The 27650-nt window shown below is 43.3% G+C and overlaps 1 protein-coding gene across 1 annotated transcript in view; it reads right to left on the bottom strand.

Moving 5' to 3' along the window:
* Nucleotides 1-27650, bottom strand: part of LOC139376933 (CUB and sushi domain-containing protein 1-like) — a 438044-nt gene that overhangs the window by 74455 nt on the left and 335939 nt on the right. The window contains exons 24-33 of the mRNA XM_071119944.1: nucleotides 27398-27589; nucleotides 26072-26198; nucleotides 25150-25352; nucleotides 24498-24689; nucleotides 23510-23648; nucleotides 22472-22659; nucleotides 20545-20739; nucleotides 2782-2898; nucleotides 1887-2000; nucleotides 325-420 (exon numbers count right to left, since the gene is read on the bottom strand). Of these exons, the coding sequence (XP_070976045.1) occupies nucleotides 325-420; nucleotides 1887-2000; nucleotides 2782-2898; nucleotides 20545-20739; nucleotides 22472-22659; nucleotides 23510-23648; nucleotides 24498-24689; nucleotides 25150-25352; nucleotides 26072-26198; nucleotides 27398-27589 (1563 nt within the window). The remainder of the gene's footprint in view (nucleotides 1-324; nucleotides 421-1886; nucleotides 2001-2781; nucleotides 2899-20544; nucleotides 20740-22471; nucleotides 22660-23509; nucleotides 23649-24497; nucleotides 24690-25149; nucleotides 25353-26071; nucleotides 26199-27397; nucleotides 27590-27650) is intronic.

The following is a 27650-nucleotide window of genomic DNA, read 5'->3' as shown; positions in this document are numbered from 1 at the left end:
CAATGCCTACTAAAGCAGCTAGAAATCCCTTTCACCATGACATGCCTTGCACAGGTATAATGATTAGAGTACTGGCACCCTAGGCTCCCATGGGGCAAGAGAGATAATGGCAAACGCCCTGAACAGCCTGACAACCATGGGAACCATAACATGGATAGATAAGACCCTTTGGTGCCTGGGGATGGAGGGCTTCAGGAGGCCTCCAGGACCCTCAGAAACACACCTACTGCCACAGGGGTAAAAACAGTAAGGAAGGGTCATGCATGTGACCTGAGTATGTATATATTGCAACGTATTACCTGTTCATACAGTATATAAACATACCTTGGTAAACAAAGTGGAAACCCCTGGCGGAAGGACCATTCTTTGCAGTAAATCGCACCATAATTTGGTTTGATGTCGCCAGGGGCAAGGTCTCTCCTGCAAAAAAGGATGAATATATCTTTTTTTTTTTTTTTTAACACACACAATATGCTGACTCACAGTGTTAACCCTATGAAGACAACAGCGGCCTTTCTTGAGATTCCCGACCCTTCTTGTGTGCTATACAGAACAAAACCTCAGCTGCATGATGAATTGCTTCTTATAAATATACTCGCTCCCATTCAAAATCTTGCTGGGTAAATAGCATGATGTTGGCAGTTGAACTTTTAAGTACGGTCTATAGAGTAGAGGACTCTCTTAATAATAAGAGGAAGAACAAAGTCTTATCAATAATGAGAATGTTGGACAAGCAAACAACTTTGTATAGGCTACACATTTGTAGGCTTGAGTCTTGTAAAACGTAATCAGCTGTGACAATGAAAACATGGTAGGATGTGTCTTCTTGATGGCGTGAACTTATTGAAAGCCATGACATTTGAACGCCTATAATTAGGTAGAGTAGCTTATTGCGGATGTGGCTAATGTAGGTTGCTAATCAGCCTCCATTAAGGTGAACACAGCCAATGCATTATGATCTAATGTATCATTATAATTCAAATGTCACCATGAATAGACAGGGAAAACACATCAAGTTACTTGTTGATAGAAAATCTCAATTACCAGTGCAAAGGAATAGTGTACAGAAAATATTAGTATACACGTCTTGGACAAATGTCAGAGGTAATTAATGTGTTATCTAATTCAGTATAACCTTTCCATTTTAATTTTATATAGCACATCACATCCTGCATTACTGAATGGTGAAATCCAAAGACAAAGTCAAAGACCATCATCTCCCTTGGGAATATATTGTTGCACTGCAGAATAACACAAATCTGAATAGTACAAGGTCCCATACAAACAGTTTATATCCAACAGCCTTAATCAATCCTCAGAAGAATGTAAAGTTGAGGCTGATTTCTGTTCTGAAATGTAATTACCTTCCCCTGTTAATACCAGCGATAAATCGGATGAGGACAGGTGTTGAATATTTCGTATTTTATTAGGTGGCTTTAAATAATACAAAAATACTGAGAGAGTGGCCTAAGGACTGGGAGCAACAACGACTCAATCGCAAAGTGGTAGGCCACACAAGCTCTCTCTGAAGCCAGCTAGGGGTAAGAACAGTGTAGGCGGCAACAGTACCCTAAGGACTGAAACCATGGATACTCGTGATCATTGAAGCATTGCTTATTTCTGATATGGCATGGACATCATGTCGCAATATGGATGTTATGTCGCAATATGGACGTTATGTCACAATGTTAATTACTGAAATGAAAACATTTTGAATGAGACAGTAACCAAGTGCAAACAGCAGTTATTAATACAGGGATCATGCTGAGACCTTTTTGTAATACCACCTCTTGTCTTCCCCAACAACATCTGCATGTGTGGTTTTCCATCGGTTTTGTTCATTTAAAGGCTACAAACAACGGAAAGAATGGAAAGCTATTACGTACCAGAATGAGACCCAGCAAGGGAGCTTAGCAGCCTGGCATTCTGATTGGCCCCATCAAATAGTTCTACTGAGTCATTCATTGCCGTCTGAAAGTAGGCAAACTGCCCAAACACCACTGAGGAGACAAAATGGGGACATCATATAGGTTACCTCAGTATGAAAAACGTGGCTACAAAACAATCCTATCTGCAAATGCTAAACTGAGAGTTTAAAATGGCAAAATGGAACTTGGAATCTTGTCAACAATGACACAAGGCTAGCGTGCTAACTACCCAGGTCTCAGGGTGGGTGATGTCACCACACAACAGGCTAACCAACAATGTTTACCTTGCGATTTCACATCTGCTACACCAGTTCATGCATGATAAATACGCACTGAGGCACCTTATACAATTAGATATGTTTTGGTTGTGTCATCACGGCCGAATATCACGCACAATTGAGAAAGCATAACTTGTATGAGGTCAGACAAGAACCAGGGATGACTCTAACATACCTTGATCCATGATTCAGCACTTCATGACTGAACTATGCTTTGTATAAGCCTGGATAGGAGGAGACTATCTTAAGATACATACTTTCCACAATGATAATATCTGAAAATGATGGTAAATCCTCCATTGGACTGTAGGCAGCTAAATCAGAGGTATAAGACTAGTCAGATTAAGTCTAAGTGCTGCTTTAATAATGTTGCAGTTGATTAACCCTTCACCCGAGTGGCGCAGTGGTCTAAGACACTGCATCTCAGCGCAAGAGGCACAGCCGGCTGTGATTGGGAGTCCCATAGGGCGCCGCACAATTAGCTCAGCGTCGTCCGGGTTTGGCCGGGGTAGGAATTTGTTCTTAAAAGTGACTTGCCTAGTTAGATAAAGGTTAAAAGAAATAAAAAACCTTACCAAATTCTCCAGAGACAGTAATGTAGTAGGAGCACGTTTGACCAGTGGTGTAGTTCTGGGGAAAGTTAGGAGAGAGTACCACGCCTTCAGACCCAGCATAATGACCACCACAAGGAGCTGAAAGACACACCAGAAACCATCTTCCTGTTACTTAATTCCCAGAGACAATAATCATGAAAGGACAAGCACCATGTATACACATGGGAGAAAAGTCAGTGCCCTAGTTGCGAGCTGTTATGTTGGAACAAAGATGTGCTGTGCGTTCTCTTAACATCTGGAGAGTCATTCAACATTCATAGCAGCTCAATGATAATGGTTCAAAACAACTCAATCCACAACTTGTTTTGTTACATAGGCCTAAGTCAATAACATTGGTGAAATGAGGCATTTGACTGAGAAAAAAAAACGAACAAAACAAAAAACAGTTACATGTTTTTTACTTGATTTTAGTCCCTCTGAAAGGAACCGGTACAACCTGTTAAATGATGTCTGCTGGGACCTTTTTCAGCAACCATACTACCAAAAAAAGTGTTTATCAGAGGCATAACATATAGATCTTAACTCACTGTACAAAATATCAACACAGTTTCAGACAAACATTAAAGGTTAATCCACCAGGTCTGCTCCTTCATGCCCACATGATTAAGATTCTATATATCTCTATATATCTGTGTTTATGTTGCCCTTAAGCATGTGTACAGTAAGTCCTTAATATGGCCTGCAATGTGTCCAGAGGTGAAATATACTGATTTCAATGGCTCCATGGACACACGTGGCTTCACTCGAAAGACATAGCATGAGGGCCATGCATGAAGGGTGAAATAAAATAATTCATGGTACCCACCTTTAAATTTAAGGTCAATGAAAATAGAACACAAAGGAGGAAATCTGTCAATGTCAAGATTCTATTATCATACTGTACATGGGTCCCTGGGACTAGTAGTGTACTGCCCTACTAACTACTTTGAGAAACTCTGAATAAATACTGGCAAAAGGAGAGAAAATGACTGAACACACAACATTAGGGGGCAGTGAGCTCTGGTCCCCTCTTGTTCTCCCTGACCCTAAATCCCTAGTTAACCCTTCTTCTCATTTCCTTTTTTATTAAGTATTATTACTTGCTTTACACCTTTCAGAAAATATCAATGCCCCAATCGCTTGATACCCTCCTGTGTTCTTCCTGCACCTGCCGTGTTCTTTCCATCCCCTTGGTCCTTGCTACAATGATCATTGATTGAGATTCCTGCCACGTCTCAAGCACCCTAAGACTCCCTGAGCTCACTCCACCAGGTCTCCTCCTTCATGCTCACAATACCTTGTGGAGCTTATAAACCTGGTGTCAGGATGCAGCCCCGGCTCATGGTCCTCTGCTTATCAAACTCCTTCCCCATACCTTAGATCACATCACCCTCACCTCATACTTCCTATGGGAAGACAGAGTTTCTGCTGTAAACATTTTTTTTGTATCTGGGTTTTCCCAGCATAAAACTAGAAATTTCACACCCATGGAGCGAGAGATTTAGTTAAAGGTCCAAAGCAGCCATTTTTATCTCAATATCAAATCATTTCTGGGTAAAAATGAAAGGGATAGTTTGGGATTTTGGCAATATGTCTACTTCCCCAGAGTCAGATCAACTTGTGGATAATATTTTTATGTCTCTGTGTCCGGTATGAAAGAAGTTAGAGGTCGTTTTGTGAGGCAATGCTAAGTAGCGTTAGCACAATGACTGGAAATCTATGGGTATCTGCTGGCAGTCATTGCGACTTTCAGTCATTGTCCTGGAAGTCCCTAAAAGAACTACACTGGACTCTATGCAAACTGGGAACCACATATCCTGAGGCCGCATTTATTCTAACTGGGGATTTAAACAAAGCATATTTTAGAAAAACGCTACAGAAGTTCTACCAACACATTGACTGCAGCACTCGCTCTGAGAAAATAGACCACTGCTACTCAGCTTTTCGAAATGCTTACAAGGCCCTCCCCCACCCTCACTTCAGCAAATCTGATCACGATTCCATTTTGCTGCCTATAGGCAGAAACCAAAACAGGAAGTACCCGTGCTAAGGACTATTCAACGCTGGTCTGACCAATCAGAATCCACGCTTCAAGATTGTTTTGATCCAGCAGATTGGGATATGTTCCTGGTAGCCTAAAATTATAACATCGACAAATACATGGATACAGTGACTGAGTTTATCAGGAAGTGTACAGGAGATGTTGTACCCACTGTGACTATTAAAACCTACCTAAACCAGAAACCGTGGATAGAGGGCAGCATTTACCCAAAACTGAAAGTGCGAACCACCGTATTTAACCATGGCAAGGTGACTTGGAATATGGCCGAATACAAACAGTATAGTTATTCACTTCGTAAGGCAATCAAACAGGTAACACGTCAGTATAGAGACAGTAGAGTAGTAATTCAACAGCTCATACACGAGACATATGTGGCAGGGTCTACAGACTATCACGGACTACAAAGGGCATCCCTAGCCGCGTCCTCAGAGCATGCGCAGACCAGCTGGCTGGAGTGTTTACAGACATATTAAATCTCTCCCTATCCCAGTCTGCTGTCACTACTTGCTTCAAGATATCCACCACTATTCCTGTACCCAAGAAAGCAAAGGTAACTGAACTAAATGACTATCACCCTGTAGCACTCACTTCTGTCATCATGAAGTGCTTTTAGAGGCTAATTAAGGATCATATCACCTCTACCTTACCTGACACCCTAGACACTTCAATTTGCTTACCACCCTAATAGATCCACAGACGATGCAATCGCCATTGCACTGCACAAGGTCGTATTCCATCTGGACAAGAGGAATACCTATGTAAGAATGGCTATAGCTCAGCATTCAACACCATATTACCCTCCAAAATCATTATTAAGCTCTGGGTCTAAACCCCGCCCTGTGAAACTGGGTTCTGGACTTCCTAACGGGCCACCCCCAGGTGGTGAAGGTAGGAAACAGCACCTCCACTTCGCTGATCCTCAACACAGGGGCCCCACAAGGGTGTATGCTCGGCCACCTCCTGTACTCCCTGTTCATCCATGACTGCGTGGCCATGGACACCTCCAATTCAATCATCAAGTTTGCAAACGACACAACAGTAGTAGTTCTGACTACCAACAATGACGAGACAGCCTACAGAGAGGAGGTGAGGGCCCTGGGAGTGTGTTGCAAGGAAAATAACATCTCACTCATTGTCGACAAAACAAAGGAGCTGATCATGGACTTCAGGAAACAGCGGGAGCAGCCCCTATCCACATTGACGGGACCGCTGTGGAGCAGGTGGAAAGCTTCAAGTTCCTCGGCATACACATCAATGATAATCTGAAATGGTCCACCCACACAGACAGTGTGGTGAAGAAGGCACAATGAATTTGAGGCTGAAGAAATTTGTCGTGGCACCTTAAACCCTCACAAACTTTTACAGATGCACAATTGAGAGCATTCTGTCAGGCTGTATCACCGACTGGTACGGCAACTGCCCCGCCCGCAACCACAGGGCTCTTTAGAGGGTGGTGTGGTCTGACTAATGCAGCATTGGGGGCAAACTACCTACAGCACCCAATGTCACAACAACCACCCGAGCCACTGCCTGTACACCTCGTTATCATCCAGAAGGCAAGGTCAGAACAGGTGCATAAATGCTGGGACTGAGAGACTGAAAAACAGCTTCTATCTCAAGGCCATCAGACTGTTTAATAGCCATCACTAGGCGGCTTCCACCCGGTTATGTAACCCTGCACCCTAGAGGCTGCTGCCCCATATACATAGACTTGAAATCACTGGCTACTTTAATAATGGAACACTCACTAGTCACTTTAATAATGTTTACATATTTTTGCTTTACTTATCTCATGTGTATATACAGTACTGTATTATATTCTACTGTATTTAGTCTATGCCAGGTTAGGTTGTGTGTATTGTGTATTGTTGTGAATTGTTAGATGCTACTGCACTGTTGGAGCTAGAAACACAAGCATTTCGCTACATCTGCAACAACATCTGCTAAACATGTGTATGTGAAAAATAAAATTAGATTTATATATAAACACAGGGAAATCGTGTTTTTTACTACACTGGGACTTTAACACAGATCCCGTCAGTAATTCGTAAAGAAAGGGGAATTGCTGTCTGATAATTGTTTAACTGTTGGCACTGTAAGCAGTGTCATTTCAGGAAAAATGTACTTTCTCTTTTAGGTATCACATGCTGGATCACTCAATCACTGTTTATCATAACAAATATTGGATTTCATTATTTAGTATTTCAAAACAGGTTATGTAACAATCTTCATTATACATGAAAAAAATCAGGAAAATGACATAATCCACAAAAAACTGAACATCTCAAAGATCAGGGATAACCATTTCACTGTTAGTCTACACCCGTTGTTTATGAATCATGTGACAAATAACATTTGACTTGACTTAGAGGGTCAATCTACTCAGCATACATCCAACTGTGGGTTACCATGGTTATACTGAAAACTACAATTGAATATTAAATATGCTGTTGAGATAACTGGTTACTTGAGCATTGGTCAGCCAGTATGAATTATGATGAGAGTAGTTTTACATTTTTACCATCATGACTAGGTGAGAGTTACAGACAATGACAAGCTTCCAGAAGCCATGACCTGTTTATTAGATTTTCCGTGCAATATATGGAAATTTTCCGTGCAATATATTCTACATTTAAATAGATGCTCTTATCCAGAATGACTTACAGGAGCAATTAGGGTTAAGTACCTTGCTCCAAGGAACATTGACAGAATTTTCACCTAGTCTGCTCTGGGATTTGAACTAGCAACCTTTTGATTACTGGCCCAATGCTCTTAACTGGTAGGCTACCTGACGCCCCAATGAATAGAAATATGGACAAAAACAAAGAAAATAAAAACGAACAAATTAAATGACACTAGACAATATGCTCAAATCAACACCGTATAATACGCCAGCCACTGTAGCGACGTGCCAAGTTAGTCATCGTCAGACCTTATTTCTAATAATAATTGTATGTGGGAATGTACATACTTTAGCTATTTAAGGACATTCAAACATAGCTTCATGTTTATGCATACAGTAATCGAACAGACGCCACAAGCCGCTTAAACCTAACAGACCGTACAATGTTGGCTGCAATGACATGTGCCTGATATGAATGCATCTCTACACCAATGTAAGCAAGTGTGATTTCCCTTCACTAGTATCATGGAAACAGACGTGTCTTCCACCTGACCTCAACGTCTCATCTAGAGGAGTCAGCCGTGAAAAAACATCCATGTAATACCGCAGGAGAGATAATGTGAGAAAGAGAGAGGAAGTCAGATAGAGAGGAAGAATGAGAGCAAGCATGAGACAGGATGAGAGAGAGAAAGAGAGAGAGAATGAGAGAGGAGGAAGGAAGTTCAGATGTGGATACAGAGGACCATAGTGAGGATACAGAGGACCATAGTGAGGATATTGAGGACCATAGTGTGGATACAGAGGACCATAGTGTGGATACAGAGGACCATCGAGTGGATACAGAGGACCATCAAGTGGATACAGAGGACCATAGTGTGGATACAGAGGACCATAGAGTGGATATTGAGGACCATAGTGTGGATACAGAGGACCATAGAGTGGATATTGAGGACTGTAGAGTGGATACAGAGGACCGTAGAGTGGATATTGAGGACCATAGTGTGGATACAGAGGACCATCGAGTGGATACAGAGGAATCAATCGAGTGGATATTGAGGACCATAGTGTGGATACAGAGGACCATCGAGTGGATACAGAGGAATCAATCGAGTGGATATTGAGGACCATAGTGTGGATACAGAGGACCGTAGAGTGGATATTGAGGACCGTAGAGTGGATACAGAGGACCATCGAGTGGATATTGAGGACCGTAGAGTGGATATTGAGGACCGCAGAGTGGATACAGAGGACCATAGAGTGGGTATTGAGGATTGTAGAGTGGATACAGAGGACCGTAGTGTGGATATTGAGGACTGTAGAGTGGATACAGAGGGCCGTAGTGTGGATATTGAGGACTGTAGAGTGGATACAGAGGACCGTAGAGTGGATACAGATGACCATAGAGTGGATACAGAGGACCGTAGAGTGGATACAGAGGACCCTAGAGTGGATACAGAGGACCCTAGGACCCTAGAGTGGATACAGAGGACCGTAGAGTGGATACAGAGGACCGTAGAGTGGATACAGAGGACCGTAGAGTGGATACAGAGAACCCTAGAGTGGATACAGAGGACCGTAGAGTGGATACAGAGGACCGTAATGTGGGTATTGAGGACCGTAGAGTGGATACAGAGGACCCTAGAGTGGATACAGAGGACCGTAGAGTGGATACAGAGGACCCTAGAGTGGATACAGAGGACCATAGTGAGGATATTGAGGACCATAGTGTGGATACAGAGGACCATCGAGTGGATACAGAGGACCATCAAGTGGATACAGAGACCATAGTGTGGATACAGAGGACCATAGTGTTGATACAGAGGACCATAGAGTGGATATTGAGGACCATAGTGTGGATACAGAGGACCGTAGAGTGGATATTGAGGACTGTAGAGTGGATACAGAGGACCGTAGAGTGGATATTGAGGACCATAGTGTGGATACAGAGGACCATCGAGTGGATACAGAGGAATCAATCGAGTGGATATTGAGGACCATAGTGTGGATACAGAGGACTATCGAGTGGATACAGAGGAATCAATCGAGTGGATATTGAGGACCATAGTGTGGATACAGAGGACCGTAGAGTGGATATTGAGGACCGTAGAGTGGATACAGAGGACCATCGAGTGGATATTGAGGACCGTAGAGTGGATATTGAGGACCGTAGAGTGGATACAGAGGTCCATAGAGTGGGTATTGAGGATTGTAGAGTGGATACAGAGGACCGTAGTGTGGATATTGAGGACTGTAGAGTGGATACAGAGGACCGTAGTGTGGATATTGAGGACTGTAGAGTGGATACAGAGGACCGTAGAGTGGATACAGAGGACCCTAGGACCCTAGAGTGGATACAGAGGACCGTAGAGTGGATACAGAGGACCGTAGAGTGGATACAGAGGACCCTAGAGTGGATACAGAGGACCGTAGAGTGGATACAGAGAACCCTAGGACCCTAGAGTGGATACAGAGGACCGTAGAGTGGATACAGAGGACCGTAGAGTGGATACAGAGAACCCTAGAGTGGATACAGAGGACCGTAGAGTGGATACAGAGGACCGTAATGTGGGTATTGAGGACCGTAGAGTGGATACAGAGGACCCTAGAGTGGATACAGAGGACCGTAGAGTGGATACAGAGGACCCTAGAGTGGATACAGAGGACCATAGTGAGGATATTGAGGACCATAGTGTGGATACAGAGGACCATCGAGTGGATACAGAGGAGCATCAAGTGGATACAGAGACCATAGTGTGGATACAGAGGACCATAGTGTTGATACAGAGGACCATAGAGTGGATATTGAGGACCATAGTGTGGATACAGAGGACCGTAGAGTGGATATTGAGGACTGTAGAGTGGATACAGAGGACCGTAGAGTGGATATTGAGGACCATAGTGTGGATACAGAGGACCATCGAGTGGATACAGAGGAATCAATCGAGTGGATATTGAGGACCATAGTGTGGATACAGAGGACTATCGAGTGGATACAGAGGAATCAATCGAGTGGATATTGAGGACCATAGTGTGGATACAGAGGACCGTAGAGTGGATATTGAGGACCGTAGAGTGGATACAGAGGACCATCGAGTGGATATTAAGGACCGTAGAGTGGATATTGAGGACCGTAGAGTGGATACAGAGGTCCATAGAGTGGGTATTGAGGATTGTAGAGTGGATACAGAGGACCGTAGTGTGGATATTGAGGACTGTAGAGTGGATACAGAGGACCGTAGTGTGGATATTGAGGACTGTAGAGTGGATACAGAGGACCGTAGAGTGGATACAGAGGACCCTAGGACCCTAGAGTGGATACAGAGGACCGTAGAGTGGATACAGAGGACCGTAGAGTGGATACAGAGGACCCTAGAGTGGATACAGAGGACCCTAGAGTGGATACAGAGGACCCTAGGACCCTAGAGTGGATATAGAGGACCATAGAGTGGATACAGAGGACTGTAGAGTGGATACAGAGGACCCTAGAGTGGATACAGAGGACCGTAGAGTGGATACAGAGGACCGTAATGTGGGTATTGAGGACCGTAGAGTGGATACAGAGAACCATAGAGTGGATATTGAGGACCGTAGAGTGGATACAGAGGACCCTAGAGAGGATACAGAGGACCGTAGAGTGGATACAGAGGACCCTAGAGTGGATACAGAGAACCGTAGAGTGGATACAGAGGACCCTAGGACCCTAGAGTGGATACAGAGGACCGTAGAGTGGATACAGAGGACCGTAGAGTGGATACAGAGGACCCTAGAGTGGATACAGAGGACCCTAGAGTGGATACAGAGGACCCTAGAGTGGATACAGAGGACCGTAGAGTGGATACAGAGGACCCTAGAGTGGATACAGAGGACCGTAGAGTGGATACAGAGGACCCTAGAGTGGATACAGAGGACCCTAGAGTGGATACAGAGGACCGTAGAGTGGATACAGAGGACCCTAGAGTGGATACAGAGGACCATAGTGAGGATATTGAGGACCATAGTGTGGATACAGAGGACCATCGAGTGGATACAGAGGACCATCAAGTGGATACAGAGACCATAGTGTGGATACAGAGGACCATAGTGTTGATACAGAGGACCATAGAGTGGATATTGAGGACCATAGTGTGGATACAGAGGACCGTAGAGTGGATATTGAGGACTGTAGAGTGGATACAGAGGACCGTAGAGTGGATATTGAGGACCATAGTGTGGATACAGAGGACCATCGAGTGGATACAGAGGAATCAATCGAGTGGATATTGAGGACCATAGTGTGGATACAGAGGACTATCGAGTGGATACAGAGGAATCAATCGAGTGGATATTGAGGACCATAGTGTGGATACAGAGGACCGTAGAGTGGATATTAAGGACCGTAGAGTGGATACAGAGGACCATCGAGTGGATATTGAGGACCGTAGAGTGGATATTGAGGACCGTAGAGTGGATACAGAGGTCCATAGAGTGGGTATTGAGGATTGTAGAGTGGATACAGAGGACCGTAGAGTGGATATTGAGGACCATAGTGTGGATACAGAGGACCATCGAGTGGATACAGAGGAATCAATCGAGTGGATATTGAGGACCATAGTGTGGATACAGAGGACCATCGAGTGGATACAGAGGAATCAATCGAGTGGATATTGAGGACCATAGTGTGGATACAGAGGACCGTAGAGTGGATATTGAGGACCGTAGAGTGGATACAGAGGACCATCGAGTGGATATTGAGGACCGTAGAGTGGATATTGAGGACCGCAGAGTGGATACAGAGGACCATAGAGTGGGTATTGAGGATTGTAGAGTGGATACAGAGGACCGTAGTGTGGATATTGAGGACTGTAGAGTGGATACAGAGGGCCGTAGTGTGGATATTGAGGACTGTAGAGTGGATACAGAGGACCGTAGAGTGGATACAGATGACCATAGAGTGGATACAGAGGACCGTAGAGTGGATACAGAGGACCCTAGAGTGGATACAGAGGACCCTAGGACCCTAGAGTGGATACAGAGGACCGTAGAGTGGATACAGAGGACCGTAGAGTGGATACAGAGGACCCTAGAGTGGATACAGAGGACCGTAGAGTGGATACAGAGGACCCTAGGACCCTAGAGTGGATACAGAGGACCGTAGAGTGGATACAGAGGACCGTAGAGTGGATACAGAGAACCCTAGAGTGGATACAGAGGACCGTAGAGTGGATACAGAGGACCGTAATGTGGGTATTGAGGACCGTAGAGTGGATACAGAGGACCCTAGAGTGGATACAGAGGACCGTAGAGTGGATACAGAGGACCCTAGAGTGGATACAGAGGACCATAGTGAGGATATTGAGGACCATAGTGTGGATACAGAGGACCATCGAGTGGATACAGAGGACCATCAAGTGGATACAGAGACCATAGTGTGGATACAGAGGACCATAGTGTTGATACAGAGGACCATAGAGTGGATATTGAGGACCATAGTGTGGATACAGAGGACCGTAGAGTGGATATTGAGGACTGTAGAGTGGATACAGAGGACCGTAGAGTGGATATTGAGGACCATAGTGTGGATACAGAGGACCATCGAGTGGATACAGAGGAATCAATCGAGTGGATATTGAGGACCATAGTGTGGATACAGAGGACTATCGAGTGGATACAGAGGAATCAATCGAGTGGATATTGAGGACCATAGTGTGGATACAGAGGACCGTAGAGTGGATATTGAGGACCGTAGAGTGGATACAGAGGACCATCGAGTGGATATTGAGGACCGTAGAGTGGATATTGAGGACCGTAGAGTGGATACAGAGGTCCATAGAGTGGGTATTGAGGATTGTAGAGTGGATACAGAGGACCGTAGTGTGGATATTGAGGACTGTAGAGTGGATACAGAGGACCGTAGTGTGGATATTGAGGACTGTAGAGTGGATACAGAGGACCGTAGAGTGGATACAGAGGACCCTAGGACCCTAGAGTGGATACAGAGGACCGTAGAGTGGATACAGAGGACCGTAGAGTGGATACAGAGGACCCTAGAGTGGATACAGAGGACCGTAGAGTGGATACAGAGGACCCTAGGACCCTAGAGTGGATACAGAGGACCGTAGAGTGGATACAGAGGACCGTAGAGTGGATACAGAGAACCCTAGAGTGGATACAGAGGACCGTAGAGTGGATACAGAGGACCGTAATGTGGGTATTGAGGACCGTAGAGTGGATACAGAGGACCCTAGAGTGGATACAGAGGACCGTAGAGTGGATACAGAGGACCCTAGAGTGGATACAGAGGACCATAGTGAGGATATTGAGGACCATAGTGTGGATACAGAGGACCATCGAGTGGATACAGAGGAGCATCAAGTGGATACAGAGACCATAGTGTGGATACAGAGGACCATAGTGTTGATACAGAGGACCATAGAGTGGATATTGAGGACCATAGTGTGGATACAGAGGACCGTAGAGTGGATATTGAGGACTGTAGAGTGGATACAGAGGACCGTAGAGTGGATATTGAGGACCATAGTGTGGATACAGAGGACCATCGAGTGGATACAGAGGAATCAATCGAGTGGATATTGAGGACCATAGTGTGGATACAGAGGACTATCGAGTGGATACAGAGGAATCAATCGAGTGGATATTGAGGACCATAGTGTGGATACAGAGGACCGTAGAGTGGATATTGAGGACCGTAGAGTGGATACAGAGGACCATCGAGTGGATATTAAGGACCGTAGAGTGGATATTGAGGACCGTAGAGTGGATACAGAGGTCCATAGAGTGGGTATTGAGGATTGTAGAGTGGATACAGAGGACCGTAGTGTGGATATTGAGGACTGTAGAGTGGATACAGAGGACCGTAGTGTGGATATTGAGGACTGTAGAGTGGATACAGAGGACCGTAGAGTGGATACAGAGGACCCTAGGACCCTAGAGTGGATACAGAGGACCGTAGAGTGGATACAGAGGACCGTAGAGTGGATACAGAGGACCCTAGAGTGGATACAGAGGACCCTAGAGTGGATACAGAGGACCCTAGGACCCTAGAGTGGATATAGAGGACCATAGAGTGGATACAGAGGACTGTAGAGTGGATACAGAGGACCCTAGAGTGGATACAGAGGACCGTAGAGTGGATACAGAGGACCGTAATGTGGGTATTGAGGACCGTAGAGTGGATACAGAGAACCATAGAGTGGATATTGAGGACCGTAGAGTGGATACAGAGGACCCTAGAGAGGATACAGAGGACCGTAGAGTGGATACAGAGGACCCTAGAGTGGATACAGAGAACCGTAGAGTGGATACAGAGGACCCTAGGACCCTAGAGTGGATACAGAGGACCGTAGAGTGGATACAGAGGACCGTAGAGTGGATACAGAGGACCCTAGAGTGGATACAGAGGACCCTAGAGTGGATACAGACGACCCTAGAGTGGATACAGAGGACCGTAGAGTGGATACAGAGGACCCTAGAGTGGATACAGAGGACCGTAGAGTGGATACAGAGGACCCTAGAGTGGATACAGAGGACCCTAGAGTGGATACAGAGGACCGTAGAGTGGATACAGAGGACCCTAGAGTGGATACAGAGGACCATAGTGAGGATATTGAGGACCATAGTGTGGATACAGAGGACCATCGAGTGGATACAGAGGACCATCAAGTGGATACAGAGACCATAGTGTGGATACAGAGGACCATAGTGTTGATACAGAGGACCATAGAGTGGATATTGAGGACCATAGTGTGGATACAGAGGACCGTAGAGTGGATATTGAGGACTGTAGAGTGGATACAGAGGACCGTAGAGTGGATATTGAGGACCATAGTGTGGATACAGAGGACCATCGAGTGGATACAGAGGAATCAATCGAGTGGATATTGAGGACCATAGTGTGGATACAGAGGACTATCGAGTGGATACAGAGGAATCAATCGAGTGGATATTGAGGACCATAGTGTGGATACAGAGGACCGTAGAGTGGATATTGAGGACCGTAGAGTGGATACAGAGGACCATCGAGTGGATATTGAGGACCGTAGAGTGGATATTGAGGACCGTAGAGTGGATACAGAGGTCCATAGAGTGGGTATTGAGGATTGTAGAGTGGATACAGAGGACCGTAGTGTGGATATTGAGGACTGTAGAGTGGATACAGAGGACCGTAGTGTGGATATTGAGGACTGTAGAGTGGATACAGAGGACCGTAGAGTGGATACAGAGGACCCTAGGACCCTAGAGTGGATACAGAGGACCGTAGAGTGGATACAGAGGACCGTAGAGTGGATACAGAGGACCCTAGAGTGGATACAGAGGACCCTAGAGTGGATACAGAGGACCCTAGGACCCTAGAGTGGATATAGAGGACCATAGAGTGGATACAGAGGACTGTAGAGTGGATACAGAGGACCCTAGAGTGGATACAGAGGACCGTAGAGTGGATACAGAGGACCGTAATGTGGGTATTGAGGACCGTAGAGTGGATACAGAGAACCATAGAGTGGATATTGAGGACCGTAGAGTGGATACAGAGGACCCTAGAGAGGATACAGAGGACCGTAGAGTGGATACAGAGGACCCTAGAGTGGATACAGAGAACCGTAGAGTGGATACAGAGGACCCTAGGACCGTAGAGTGGATACAGAGGACCGTAGAGTGGATACAGAGGACCCTAGAGTGGATACAGAGGACCCTAGAGTGGATACAGAGGACCCTAGAGTGGATACAGAGGACCGTAGAGTGAATACAGAGGACCCTAGAGTGGATACAGAGGACCCTAGAGTGGATACAGAGGACCGTAGAGTGGATACAGAGGACCCTAGAGTGGATACAGAGGACCGTAGAGTGGATACAGAGGACCCTAGAGTGGATACAGAGGACCCTAGAGTGGATATAGAGGACCGTAGAGTGGATACAGAGGACCCTAGAGTGGATACAGAGGACCGTAGAGTGGATACAGAGGACCGTAGAGTGGATATTGAGGACTGTAGTGTGGACACAGCTATTGCATTGTTATGCCCTCAACACAGAGGAACACAGACATGCATAAATCCAAACAAACTCTAATTCCTCTAGTCTATGCAATTCATCTGGCGCCGGCGCGACCATGTGTCAACACTGCCCGCCTCCGAGGGGCACCATAACACCATGCTTTAACCCTATTACACACCTTCTATTTACAGTCATGGAGGATTCCTCATTCAAGAGACAGTATTTTACTGTAGTTACTATGGAAACGAATAAAAGACCTGTTTGGATGAGAGAAGCTGAGAGAAAGAGGGGGGGGGGGGGGGGGGGGGGGGAATCCTTTATTATTTAAAAGGATCTCACCCCTTTCTAATTAGTTTTGTCTGAAAGCCCAAGGAAGTGCCTTGGAGTGAATCAGTATTCCAAAAAGCAGCGGAAAATCACAGACCAGTGAAACATTTCAAATGGTTAAAATTTGGTCTTCAGTAGATATACTGTAGTTTTGCACCTGCTATTTTCAGAGGAGACTAAAATATCAAAGATTAGAACATGAAGTAGCTAAATACAGGTGAAGAGAAGGGTTGCTGGTGTTAAATAACGACGGTATCATGGTTTTTGTTCTTGTTTGTTGCATTAATATTCATTGCTGAACATGACAGCAACAATAATAACGCACAACCGACACATTTAAAGTGTTTGCTTTTCTTCTATACTGTCCCACTTACCTGTACACGCCCACAGCTTCTAAAAAAGGGGATTAATTGGGTACAGGAGCGGTTTACACTGAGAAATATTCCCACCCCTCCCCCCACAGTCCTTATTAAATACATAACGATTCCTTTCATTAGCCGAGTGATACTGGGGACATTAGTAATCATTTCCCTCAACCGGCAGCAGAATGAGTTTTAACATTCACAGTGAGTCCTCCCTGTCTCACTGTGACTGATCTGCATATAACCCACGTGGCACTCTGGCGTTTTCACCGTCACTCAAGAGGCCTTGGCTTGCAGGCACAGCCACAGCCTTCAGAAATGGCTCTTTCTTTTGCTCACTTATGAACACAAACAGCAAATAGCTTTGTTCACCTCTTTATCATCAGGCAAAATAAGCTCAATTCAACCACAGACAAGAGGGTTAAATGCTCTTGCTGGAGGGGATTATGTGTGTTCTCACATACTGTAATGTTATGTTCAGGCATGTTAAAAACGGCTAGGCAACTGATGTACGTTTCCCAGATATCAAACTATAAACTAGAGGCTTACAATGGATTTCCTCAATCAATATGCTGTTTCATCTAGCCAAAATCTGACATTGACCTTGAACAAATGATGCCAACTATGAAAAAATACATCATTTCCCTTCCTTTCATTGGTTTAAAGCGTGCTCTTTAGAACACGGCTTTAGTGTAGCGTATACAAACCTACGATCCTCCTTGAAGGTGACATAAATAACATATTTCTAGGATTAGACATAAACATAACTGACAAACAATACAAGCAAATGAAACAGAAACATTTGCTTCACATCACTTTGGTTTTCAGAGTGGTTTCCAATTGTGCCTGCTGTGTGCTTTTCACTTTCGAAAAAATACAATAATATGGAATTCATATCGCCGATCAAATGTTGTGTGTCATTGAAAGCAGGCAATATACAACTGTTGAGAAAGGTCATAAACCAGAACAAGCCATTTTGCTCACTACTTTCATACATTTTAGTCTTATCCAGAGCGATTTACAGGAGCAATTAGGGTTAAGTGCCTTGCTCAAAGGCAACAACAGATTTTTCACCTAGTCGGCTCGGGGAATCAAACCAGCAACCTTTCGGTTACTGGCCCAATGCTCCTAACCGCTAGGCTAACATTTTCTTTCAAGCCCAGGGTATCGATCAACAAAGGCCATTGTGCAATTGTGGCATTTGTGAATCAATAACATCATGTCTCACCCTTACAATCCACACACTTCTTCTTTATGGAGTCTAGGGATTAAAAAGCAAGTGCTCGGACATCTATAAACCAATGTTATGGGACCCCACAGAACATAGCCCTTCATTGTCACGGTTAAACAATCTTGATAATGGCAAATTATATTTCAATAAGCTCTTAGCGGAAAGACCTTTTCCCATTGAAATGTATGAAAGATTCAATGAGACAAGAACGTTACTAGAGAACACTAGAATGGAGAAGCAGACAGTGATCCTGAGGTCCTCAGCTGCACTACGAGTTCAAGCTAACTGTGTCCATGACCAAGCAATAACTCTAATTACACAACGCTACTGAATTGTTCCATTCAGAATGACAAATGGAATGTTTAAGCCACATCCATAATGCACAATGGTCAACAAGGGAATGCAGCTCATGGTAATAATTATCTAGTTCTCCACCAAACTAAAATAAAATAAATAATAAAATGGTTAAGGGCAAACAGCCAAATATACCATCAGTGTGAGCAAATAAATGATCTGGGAGTGACGAAATGAAAGCTATCCCTCTCTAGGTACAGAGGCTCAATCAAAAAGAGTCAACTAATCAACATATGCTGTTTAAAAGCTCAAGTCCCTTTAGACTGACTTACAGACAGGGGTTAAGAGTGTTAGCAATGTAAAAGCATTATACAGTCCTTCCAGGATTTTGCTGGGATTTTCTGTGATATTTGTGAGCAAAAATACTTGATTTTGCTGCGGCAATTCTGACATTTTGCATGGCAATACGTGATGACCTTGTCCAATTTGAAAATGCACTGACAAGGGAAAAAGTTTGTTGATATGCAACTTGATCTAACCATATTATGCGGTAAATGTACAGTGATTGGTTGAAATTGCGAGACCTGTTCTTATACTGCATTGATGGGTCAGTTTTTTGCGATTAATATTGCAATGATTTGACTGTTTATGCAGAAATAAAGCAGGGATTGGTCAAAATTGCAAACCCTCGCATAATATATGGTAAATTGTTGGTTTTGCAAAAAAAATTGCGTTCGCAGAATAGCAAGAATCCTGGAGGGACTAACTATAGATCCAAGGCTTCATTTGTAGTTCCTCTCCTGATTTGTTCTGCAGTCTCCTGTTGTTGTATATCCTTCTAAACTAGCTCTAGTGTTTGTTCAGTTTTCGACCCAGTAGGGTCTAGACTAGAGACAATGAGCTGTTTGCTTTGCTCCAGCTGTGTCTTGGTGCACAAAACTCACTCTATTGTTTATGTGAATGCCGGAGTAACTTCTTAATGACATACAATCAGATTCATAAAAGCTCCAAATCTCTTAACGGTAGGAGCTCAGGTGGATTTTCACTCATGAGTCTCACACTCCCCCCGCTAGATCTGACACTTGATGGAATAAGGGAAAAAAACAGGTGAAAATTAGTTTTAAAAATTAGAAGCAAGCGAATCTTGCTTGTTTCCTTGAAAATAGCTTATATCCTAAAATGATCAGCTTTATGCATACATCTAGAAATCTTTATTGAAAACAACATAATTCCATGTTCATCATGTCGACTATAACACTTTGGTGTGTGTCTCTCATATCCAAGTCATGTCTCCAGTGGCCGTGCCGCTGTAAGGTAGAGGCTCAGTGTGTGAAGTGGCAGGGTGGAGGCATAGAGATGATGTGGCAGCAACTACACAGCCACCTGTCTGAGTTTTTGTCTCCTCAGAGACGCACGGGCATGAAGGAGAGAGAGAGAAAGGGGGGTGGGGTGAAAGGACGAGTGAGTGGCAGTTGTCACCGCCCAAGCTCTCACAACTGTCAATAAACTGCTAGAAAGTTCAGCCGTGGTCTTTAAAAAACCAATACTCCCTTCTTGTGCAAAGACAAAAAGGGGTCCACAAAACCTTTCGGTGAAACCAGTAAAAATTGGCTTGATATTAGCCTTGATTTATAGTGCCGATGATGGTTAGCCTCGCAAGCCACCTGATCTCACAAGCTTACATGAATGGTTCTCTCCCACAGAGCGGTAATCAGTCTGTAATTAAGAGGCTAGATGAGGGTACCAAGACAAATCAATTAGACTTGAAGGGAGGACAACAAGAACTCAAGCTACTCTCTCTGTGATAGGCTGTTGGGAATCAGATTTTATAACCGTAGGCAAACTGAAAAGATCTTACCTTTACACGATGGTAGGATCTTGTCCCATATAGGTTTTCCATCTGAACCGATAACACATGTGATTGTGGCTGGTCCAACAACAGTATATCCAGAGTTACATTGATAGGTCACTGTGGAGGCCAGTTTGTAGTCCATGCCCACGCGACTGCCGTTCATGATATTTCCAGGGTCAAAGCATGCCTCCCTGGGTTTCTCTGTGGAGTAGAAAACATACACAAGCTTAAGATAAAGTATCATGCAGGACAATTAACCTTGAGCAGAGAGACTTTATTTCAATACAACACCAAGGAAAAGGAAAAACCATAATCATTTTTGCTAAAGCTTTGCAACTTATCCATAAATGCAAAAGAAACTCAGCAGTTGAAAAGCCCAGATATCGGGAACAGGCAGGGTATGGTATCCTGGGTTACAGGGTGCATTCAAACAAATCAGATCAAATGTTATTGGTCACATACACACATTTAGCAGATGTTATTGCGGTTGCATCTAAATGCTTGAGTTCCTAGACCCAACAGTTCAGTAGTATTTAACAATTCACAACAATACACACAAATCTAAAAGTAAAAAAAATGGAATTAAGAAATATATAAATGAACATTCCAGGGATTCTCGGAAGCCGCTACTGATGTTTCTCTATGGTGAACCTTCATGTAAGAAGCAGAACACAGGGAGTGTAGAGTACACAAGAGCAAGTAGAGTTGCTCCAAGGAATCCTCAATAGAAAAGACCAGCACAGAGGGGAATGCAAGGTAAGCATCTGGGTCTGTAGGAAAAATGGGGGAGGGGGGTGGGGGGGGTGAGGGCAGCCAGTGTCCTTAAGGGAACAGACACTAGGAGAAGGACAGTTGGAAAAAGCTCTGGAGGTGGTGCTTGTATACACTGCCAAACAAGATGACAGCTAACAGCCCACTTTTCTCTGCTGCCTTGTGCTTTAAGAAGCAGTGAAAGTTGGAGGGTAGCGGTGGGAGATTTTATCACTGAAATTGCTATAGTGCATCACAATTTCATACCGCATTCCAATACCCAGAGAGGGAAAATGCTTCTCAACACACAAGGCCAAAGTATACCTGCCAATGCCCTCAACCTAAAGCTACATTTTGACATGGATTTATGAATACAATTAGAAATAAAGTAGTAGAAAACATCAACAAATATATGAAGTTTATTACAGTACTAAGTATGAAAACAGAAAAGGCATTATTTTAACCTTCTCAACATTTAAATTACCTTAGTTAATGGTGCATGGATGGGAGAAAAATATGAATATAGGAGATTGATTTACAGAAAAAATGAGCGTAGATTATATTTTCAATTAGAGAGAGAAGAAACATTTGAGTGCTTTTAGCCTTGGGAGATGACAAATCTCGCCGAGTTCCCATGGAAGGTAATTAACTGTTTTTATTGACAAAAGCACAGTTAAATACAGGACCAACAAAACAAAACGACAAATTATGCCATTGATTGGTTTGAATAAATCTTCCAGGAAGAATGAGACGTTGAAGTGGCATAATACTATACACATCTGTGTTCATGTGTTTTGTGACTTTCATTGATTTTCTGTAACAAATAAAACCAATTATCCAGTTGATCTACAGTAGTTCTATCATCAATGCCTTTAATCAAAAAGCATTTCTTAAAAAGAAGTAGGTTGGAATACATACTGTTTTTCAGATACTGCATAACTGTGTGTAGACAGACAAAATAAGTTCATCTAGCTGACAGGAAGAACAACGTGCAATAAGGCTTATAAAAACACGTTGTCTATAGAATGTATTCTCCAGTTCCTGGAAATCTTTCATCTTAGAAATCTATATCGGTTGAAAGCATTTTTTTATAGAGACATAAACCTTACGATATGGCCAATGCTATACACTTTCATAGAAACCTAGGGTCACCTCCTGTGAGACTAACATGTTGACAACTTGCCTTTGAATTCAATGGCAAAGCCAGACATCCCGAGGGAAGCGTCACTCCTGAAAGCGAGGAAGAGGCTGTTGCCACTGCTCTCGATGCGCTCCGGGGCCTGATTTCCCTGCAGGCTGCTGATCAATGGGCCGTTGGAGTTATCTCCCTCATAGATGTGCAGGAAGTCATAGCTGGGCTCCATGTTGAAACTGGAAGTATGCAATAGAAAACAATGTTTATTAAAGACTGATGCCTGATTCACAGGTTGGCATATATTGGGATGATTCATGTGCTGGAGGCAGCTCTGCAGTGTTTCACTAGTTGGCCACCAAGTCATCAAATCTGATTGTAAACCTAACCCTAACCTTAACCACACTGCTAACCTTATGCCTAACCTTAAGAATATTTTTGTTTTCATAACTTTTTATGATATATAGCCAATTTTGACATTGCCACTGGCCCATCTAGTGAAAATCCAGGACAAGATTCATCCCAAATAACATAAATCTGAGCCTGAATTACACCGTAGGGCCAACCAGAACCATACTCTGTTGGCTCGGATGTTCCCATTCACATTTTCTTCCCAGCAACTATGGCAAGGCCAGGCCAGTTCAGCTCGCTTTGGCCCTACATTGTGAAGCAGGCATGTGGGGGCCTGTTTGTACAGTCTGTAACTGCCATTAGAGGGATGGTGAGCAAGTAATGTTCTGATGAATCTGAGATCAACTGATAAGAGTTCTTTGGGATTATTCTCATTTGAGCCTATGTAATTCCTGTGGGTTGTGGTGCTTTGTAATTCGAGGAACTATAGTACATTTCATCAAAGCTATTCCATCTATAGGTATCATCTAGGTATATGGCGTAATACAGTAACACACATTGATTTGGATAATATTTGAACAAAGGCAAACTATTTCACCTCAAACACAGATGTGTTTGATGTTTGTTTACAGTAATTACCAAACTGACAAAGACAGAGTGGATACACTCCTTCCATCTGCTCTTTGACCTTGCTCCTTATTACCGTCGGTGCCTCGCAGCATAGCAGGAGTGACATACCTTTTGAAAATTAGGGCTATAACAAAGTCAGGGTTGACTTTAATTCTCCAGTCACATTCCTTTCCTGGTGGGTACGGCTGTGGATAGTTGGGTGATAGAATCACCCCAGCAGGGCCTGTCACGTTGCCGCCGCAGGTAGCTATCACATCAAGGAGAGTGAGGGCAACACACAGGTTTTAATACGACTTGTCTCCATCACATTAACTGTTTATGTTGATTGAAGTGACAAAACAGGCCACCATGCACAGACGTTCAGTGACAAACAGTAGCGATGGCATTCCTCCCCGCCACTGTCATTCAGAAAGGTTATTCACATCTTTGCTTCTTTATTTTTGCCGTTGTGTGAGACTTGTTTGAATGTCAATTCAAGCGTGAGCCAAGCAAAATAAGACTCCATTTGAGTTTCAGTCCTGTCAATCATGTACTTGATTGGGAGGGTTTGTAAGAGCAACATTTTTCTAATCTTAGTAATCTTCCACCATTACAAATGATTCTGGCTATAAATGGCCTTCCATCAAACAATTATTAGTGGTGTGGTAAACATACCAAACGACTAGAAGTGACAAAGCACGCTGTCTGACAAAAGGACTGGTTGACAATGGCTGAAAATGCCAATTACATTTCAGTTACTGATGAATCATTTTTCACAGAGGGATTCACACTCTACTGAGACATGGTTTACATTCCTAATGTTACATTTCATTCATTCTAATAATAACCATGTCACTCATTCAACATAAAGTAATTAAGCAGACACAAATGAGTGGTGGTTCATAAAACACTGTTTACATGGATTTTCAGATACCACAAATCCTTCAATGAAAACAACGCAGCGGCCTAGCATACACATCCCAAATCACCTTCTTGCAGCAGAATTATTCTAAAGGGAACATCTACCTATTCTACAAACCCTTTGCTGACATCAAGCCAAGAAGAGAAATAACAGTGGAGTCATTTCTCCATTACTGTGGAAGTCAAAGCAACACACCTATACAGGTTGGAGGGTCTGGCTGCCAGTAGAACCTGTTGTTGAGCTGTACACAGGTGATCTTGTCCAGGCCCTGGACCTGGTAACCTGGGTCACACTGGAAGGTGATGGTGTCCCCGGGTTCCCGACTATCCCCGTAACGCGTCCCGTTCTGGGGTGTCCCAGGGTCATTACAGGTCATGGCAGTAGTAGCTGAAATCACACAAATTAATCACTTATGAATATTAACATGAGACAAATGCTGACATTTTGACAACACGCATTTAATTTATACAACAAACAAAAAATATCGGACAAATGCTGATTATGATATAATATAATATTGTATTTGAAATCATTGGACTGGCAGCAAACAGAATTGTGGAGACTACTTGTCTTTGAAATAATAGTTCCAGAAAATATTTGCCATTTATATGCAAATGCAATGCTCCATTTCATGTATATTTGCATGAAATATTTATGGTGCAAATGTTTTTATTCGTCATAAGAGTGGTTTATACGTGGATATAAAAGACATAAAAACTAGTTCAAATCGAGGCTGAGAGAGGGTAATGTCAAGAAACATACTGTAGCCTTCGTCTGAAAAGTTACTGGTATGAATGTCATTATCAGAATACTTCTGGTCTGTTGTGACAGGTAGAGTGCTACTTACTTGAGAACTGAATGGAGAAGCCTGACTTGCTGATGAAGTAATCACTGTCAAACTGGAGTGTTAGGATGTTGAAGGTGCTGTGGGTGTCCTCGGGCAGAGCTGACCCACTCCATTCCTTCAGGAGGATACCACCCTCTGTCGGACCGTCCCACACTTTCAGGATGTCATGGGCCACTTCCGTGTCAAACACTATGAAGTGGAGGCTAAATAGAAAGAGAGAGAATGATTAATTATACACTATGCAGCTCTTCAAGAATTAGAACCTTGCGTACTATAGTCTGGCATTAACCATTGGTTCACATTCGTGACAAACACCTACACAACAATACCCCATAAATCAACTGACCAAGGGTAGTTACCAACTTGTAATACAAAATTATCATTGGAGTTCTAGCGAATCAGTCCTCAAGTAATGCCTCAGACCAAGGAAACATCTAGATCAGAACGGTCTTGATCGCCAAAGGAACGTTTCAATTATTTTCAGCGGCAAAGTAGAGAGAGGATGAATTCTTTAAAAACTCCAATAGCCAGCGATGTCAATTGTATCTCTCCCCCTCCTTGATCCTTAGATTGCTTGAATTGAATTGGCATATCTGATTTCTATGGCATTTCTAGCGGGCATAATTGGTTTATCTTTGGAGGTTATTGTTTGGTTTTGAAGAAGCCAGTAATGGACCTAAAGGAATATATGCTAATGGTAAGGAAGGCCTAGCAGTGGGGGTGAAATGCAATCAGCAATGGCACATTTAATCACAAATCATTTTCCAAATGTGCAGCAGAACAATTGCTCCGCTATACTAGACACGCCTCGCAATAAACTAGCTGATTTCACTTCAAATTTAAATGGAGTCAAGAAAAATTGGGCTATTGTGTATCTAATGGCATATTCCAAGGGGTGTGTCCCTATTGTGAGATACTGTACCTAATGGTTTTGCCTGTGTCCGCTTCAATGGACCAGGTACAGTGGAGGTTGTTGTCGTAAGGTGCAGGGTAACCCGGGGAGAGTATCCGTCCAGATATTGCACCTGCAATGTGGCCTCCGCATTCAGCTAGATGAGGAAACCAAAACGTGTATTTTACCATAGTCATCAGCAGCCCTAGTGTTCAGTGTAAATATGTTAAGGGCAAGGCTCATATCATCACAATAGAAAGTCAATTAAATAAGCTACCCTGATCTTTTGAGGTGTCTTAATCTTAAGCTTCTCTCTCTGGCATCAACCAGACCAATTCATAAACATCCCATAATACATTGCATAATCACACTTGAAAGAACCTAATATGTTCTCTAGCTTCTCCACATACGTGTGTGTTTTATTTTATTCACTGCTGACGACAGAAACAGAAAGGAGGATATCCCTATTATGTCACTTCGTTCAAAGGAAAGAAAAAATACAATGACAGCCTAGGGCAATGTCATCCATTTTCCATGCTACTTTTCTGCAGTATAGAAATGTGTCTGAACCGAGCTGGGCTAATTAAGGAATGAGGCTGAACTGAAGAATGACACTGTAATGTATCAGTTCTCACCAGCACAGAAAGCTCAGAGTGTCCTTACTTAAATTAAGAGAGAGACGCACAAGGTTTCTTCATATATAGCTTTAAGGGCAGTAATATAGCCAGCATTAGGGGATAAATGTTCATAGCTGTTAACTAGTATAATATTTCAGTATAGTATAAATGACAGTATGACTGGAGGGGATTTGACTCATAGTTAGCCTGAGAGAGCGGAACTGGCAGAGCTCGTCAGATTATGGAATCAGTAAGATATTAATAACAGTGGGACAGAATGCAAACAACACAACAAAGTCCATGTTGACTGGTAAAATAGTATAATATATTCTAAAGTATGCAGTGGATGAAAATTAATCCTTTGATATGGGCATCTTGACCATTACTCTGATAATTGAAATGTCAACAAAATCTTCCTTAGGAATGGAAATGGTGTGTTTCGCCATAATCAGGCAATGTTCCCTGATGATACCTACTACAGTACATACCATTTTCTTTCCAAATTCTATACTGTCTATACACACCACATATTTATATTCTGGATTCTGACACATGCTCACTATAATATATCTTCTCGGGGTTCTTAATTCTTGATTTCTTATTTAATACATGTTTTTATTATTTGTATTGTATTTGTGAGACACTCTACTAGCTGCATTTGCTATAACACCTGCAGATCTGTGTATGCGACCAATAAACTCTGATTTGATTTGTCTATTTTCGGCAACTACTCACTCACCTAGACAGGAAGGCAATGGTTTGTCCCAAACCCTACGGTCTCCACTTAGGCATGCCAGAGTGCTGCTTCCATGGAGAGTATAGCCAGGGTTACAACTGTACAACACAAAAGTGTTCGCAAAATGGCCGTCATCTTGAATCTTGTATCCGTAATTCGGAGTTCCTGGTTCTTCACACTTGACAAGGTCAAAACCTACAAATACAGATTTGACGCTTTAGCCCATTTAAACATTAAAAAAACATGTGTCCACTAA

Source organism: Oncorhynchus clarkii, chromosome 20, assembly GCF_045791955.1.
Source record: "Oncorhynchus clarkii lewisi isolate Uvic-CL-2024 chromosome 20, UVic_Ocla_1.0, whole genome shotgun sequence".
NCBI classification, from domain to species: domain Eukaryota; kingdom Metazoa; phylum Chordata; class Actinopteri; order Salmoniformes; family Salmonidae; genus Oncorhynchus; species Oncorhynchus clarkii.
The sequence above is the reverse complement of the archived record's forward strand: the minus strand, read 5'-3'. Positions and strand labels throughout refer to the sequence as shown.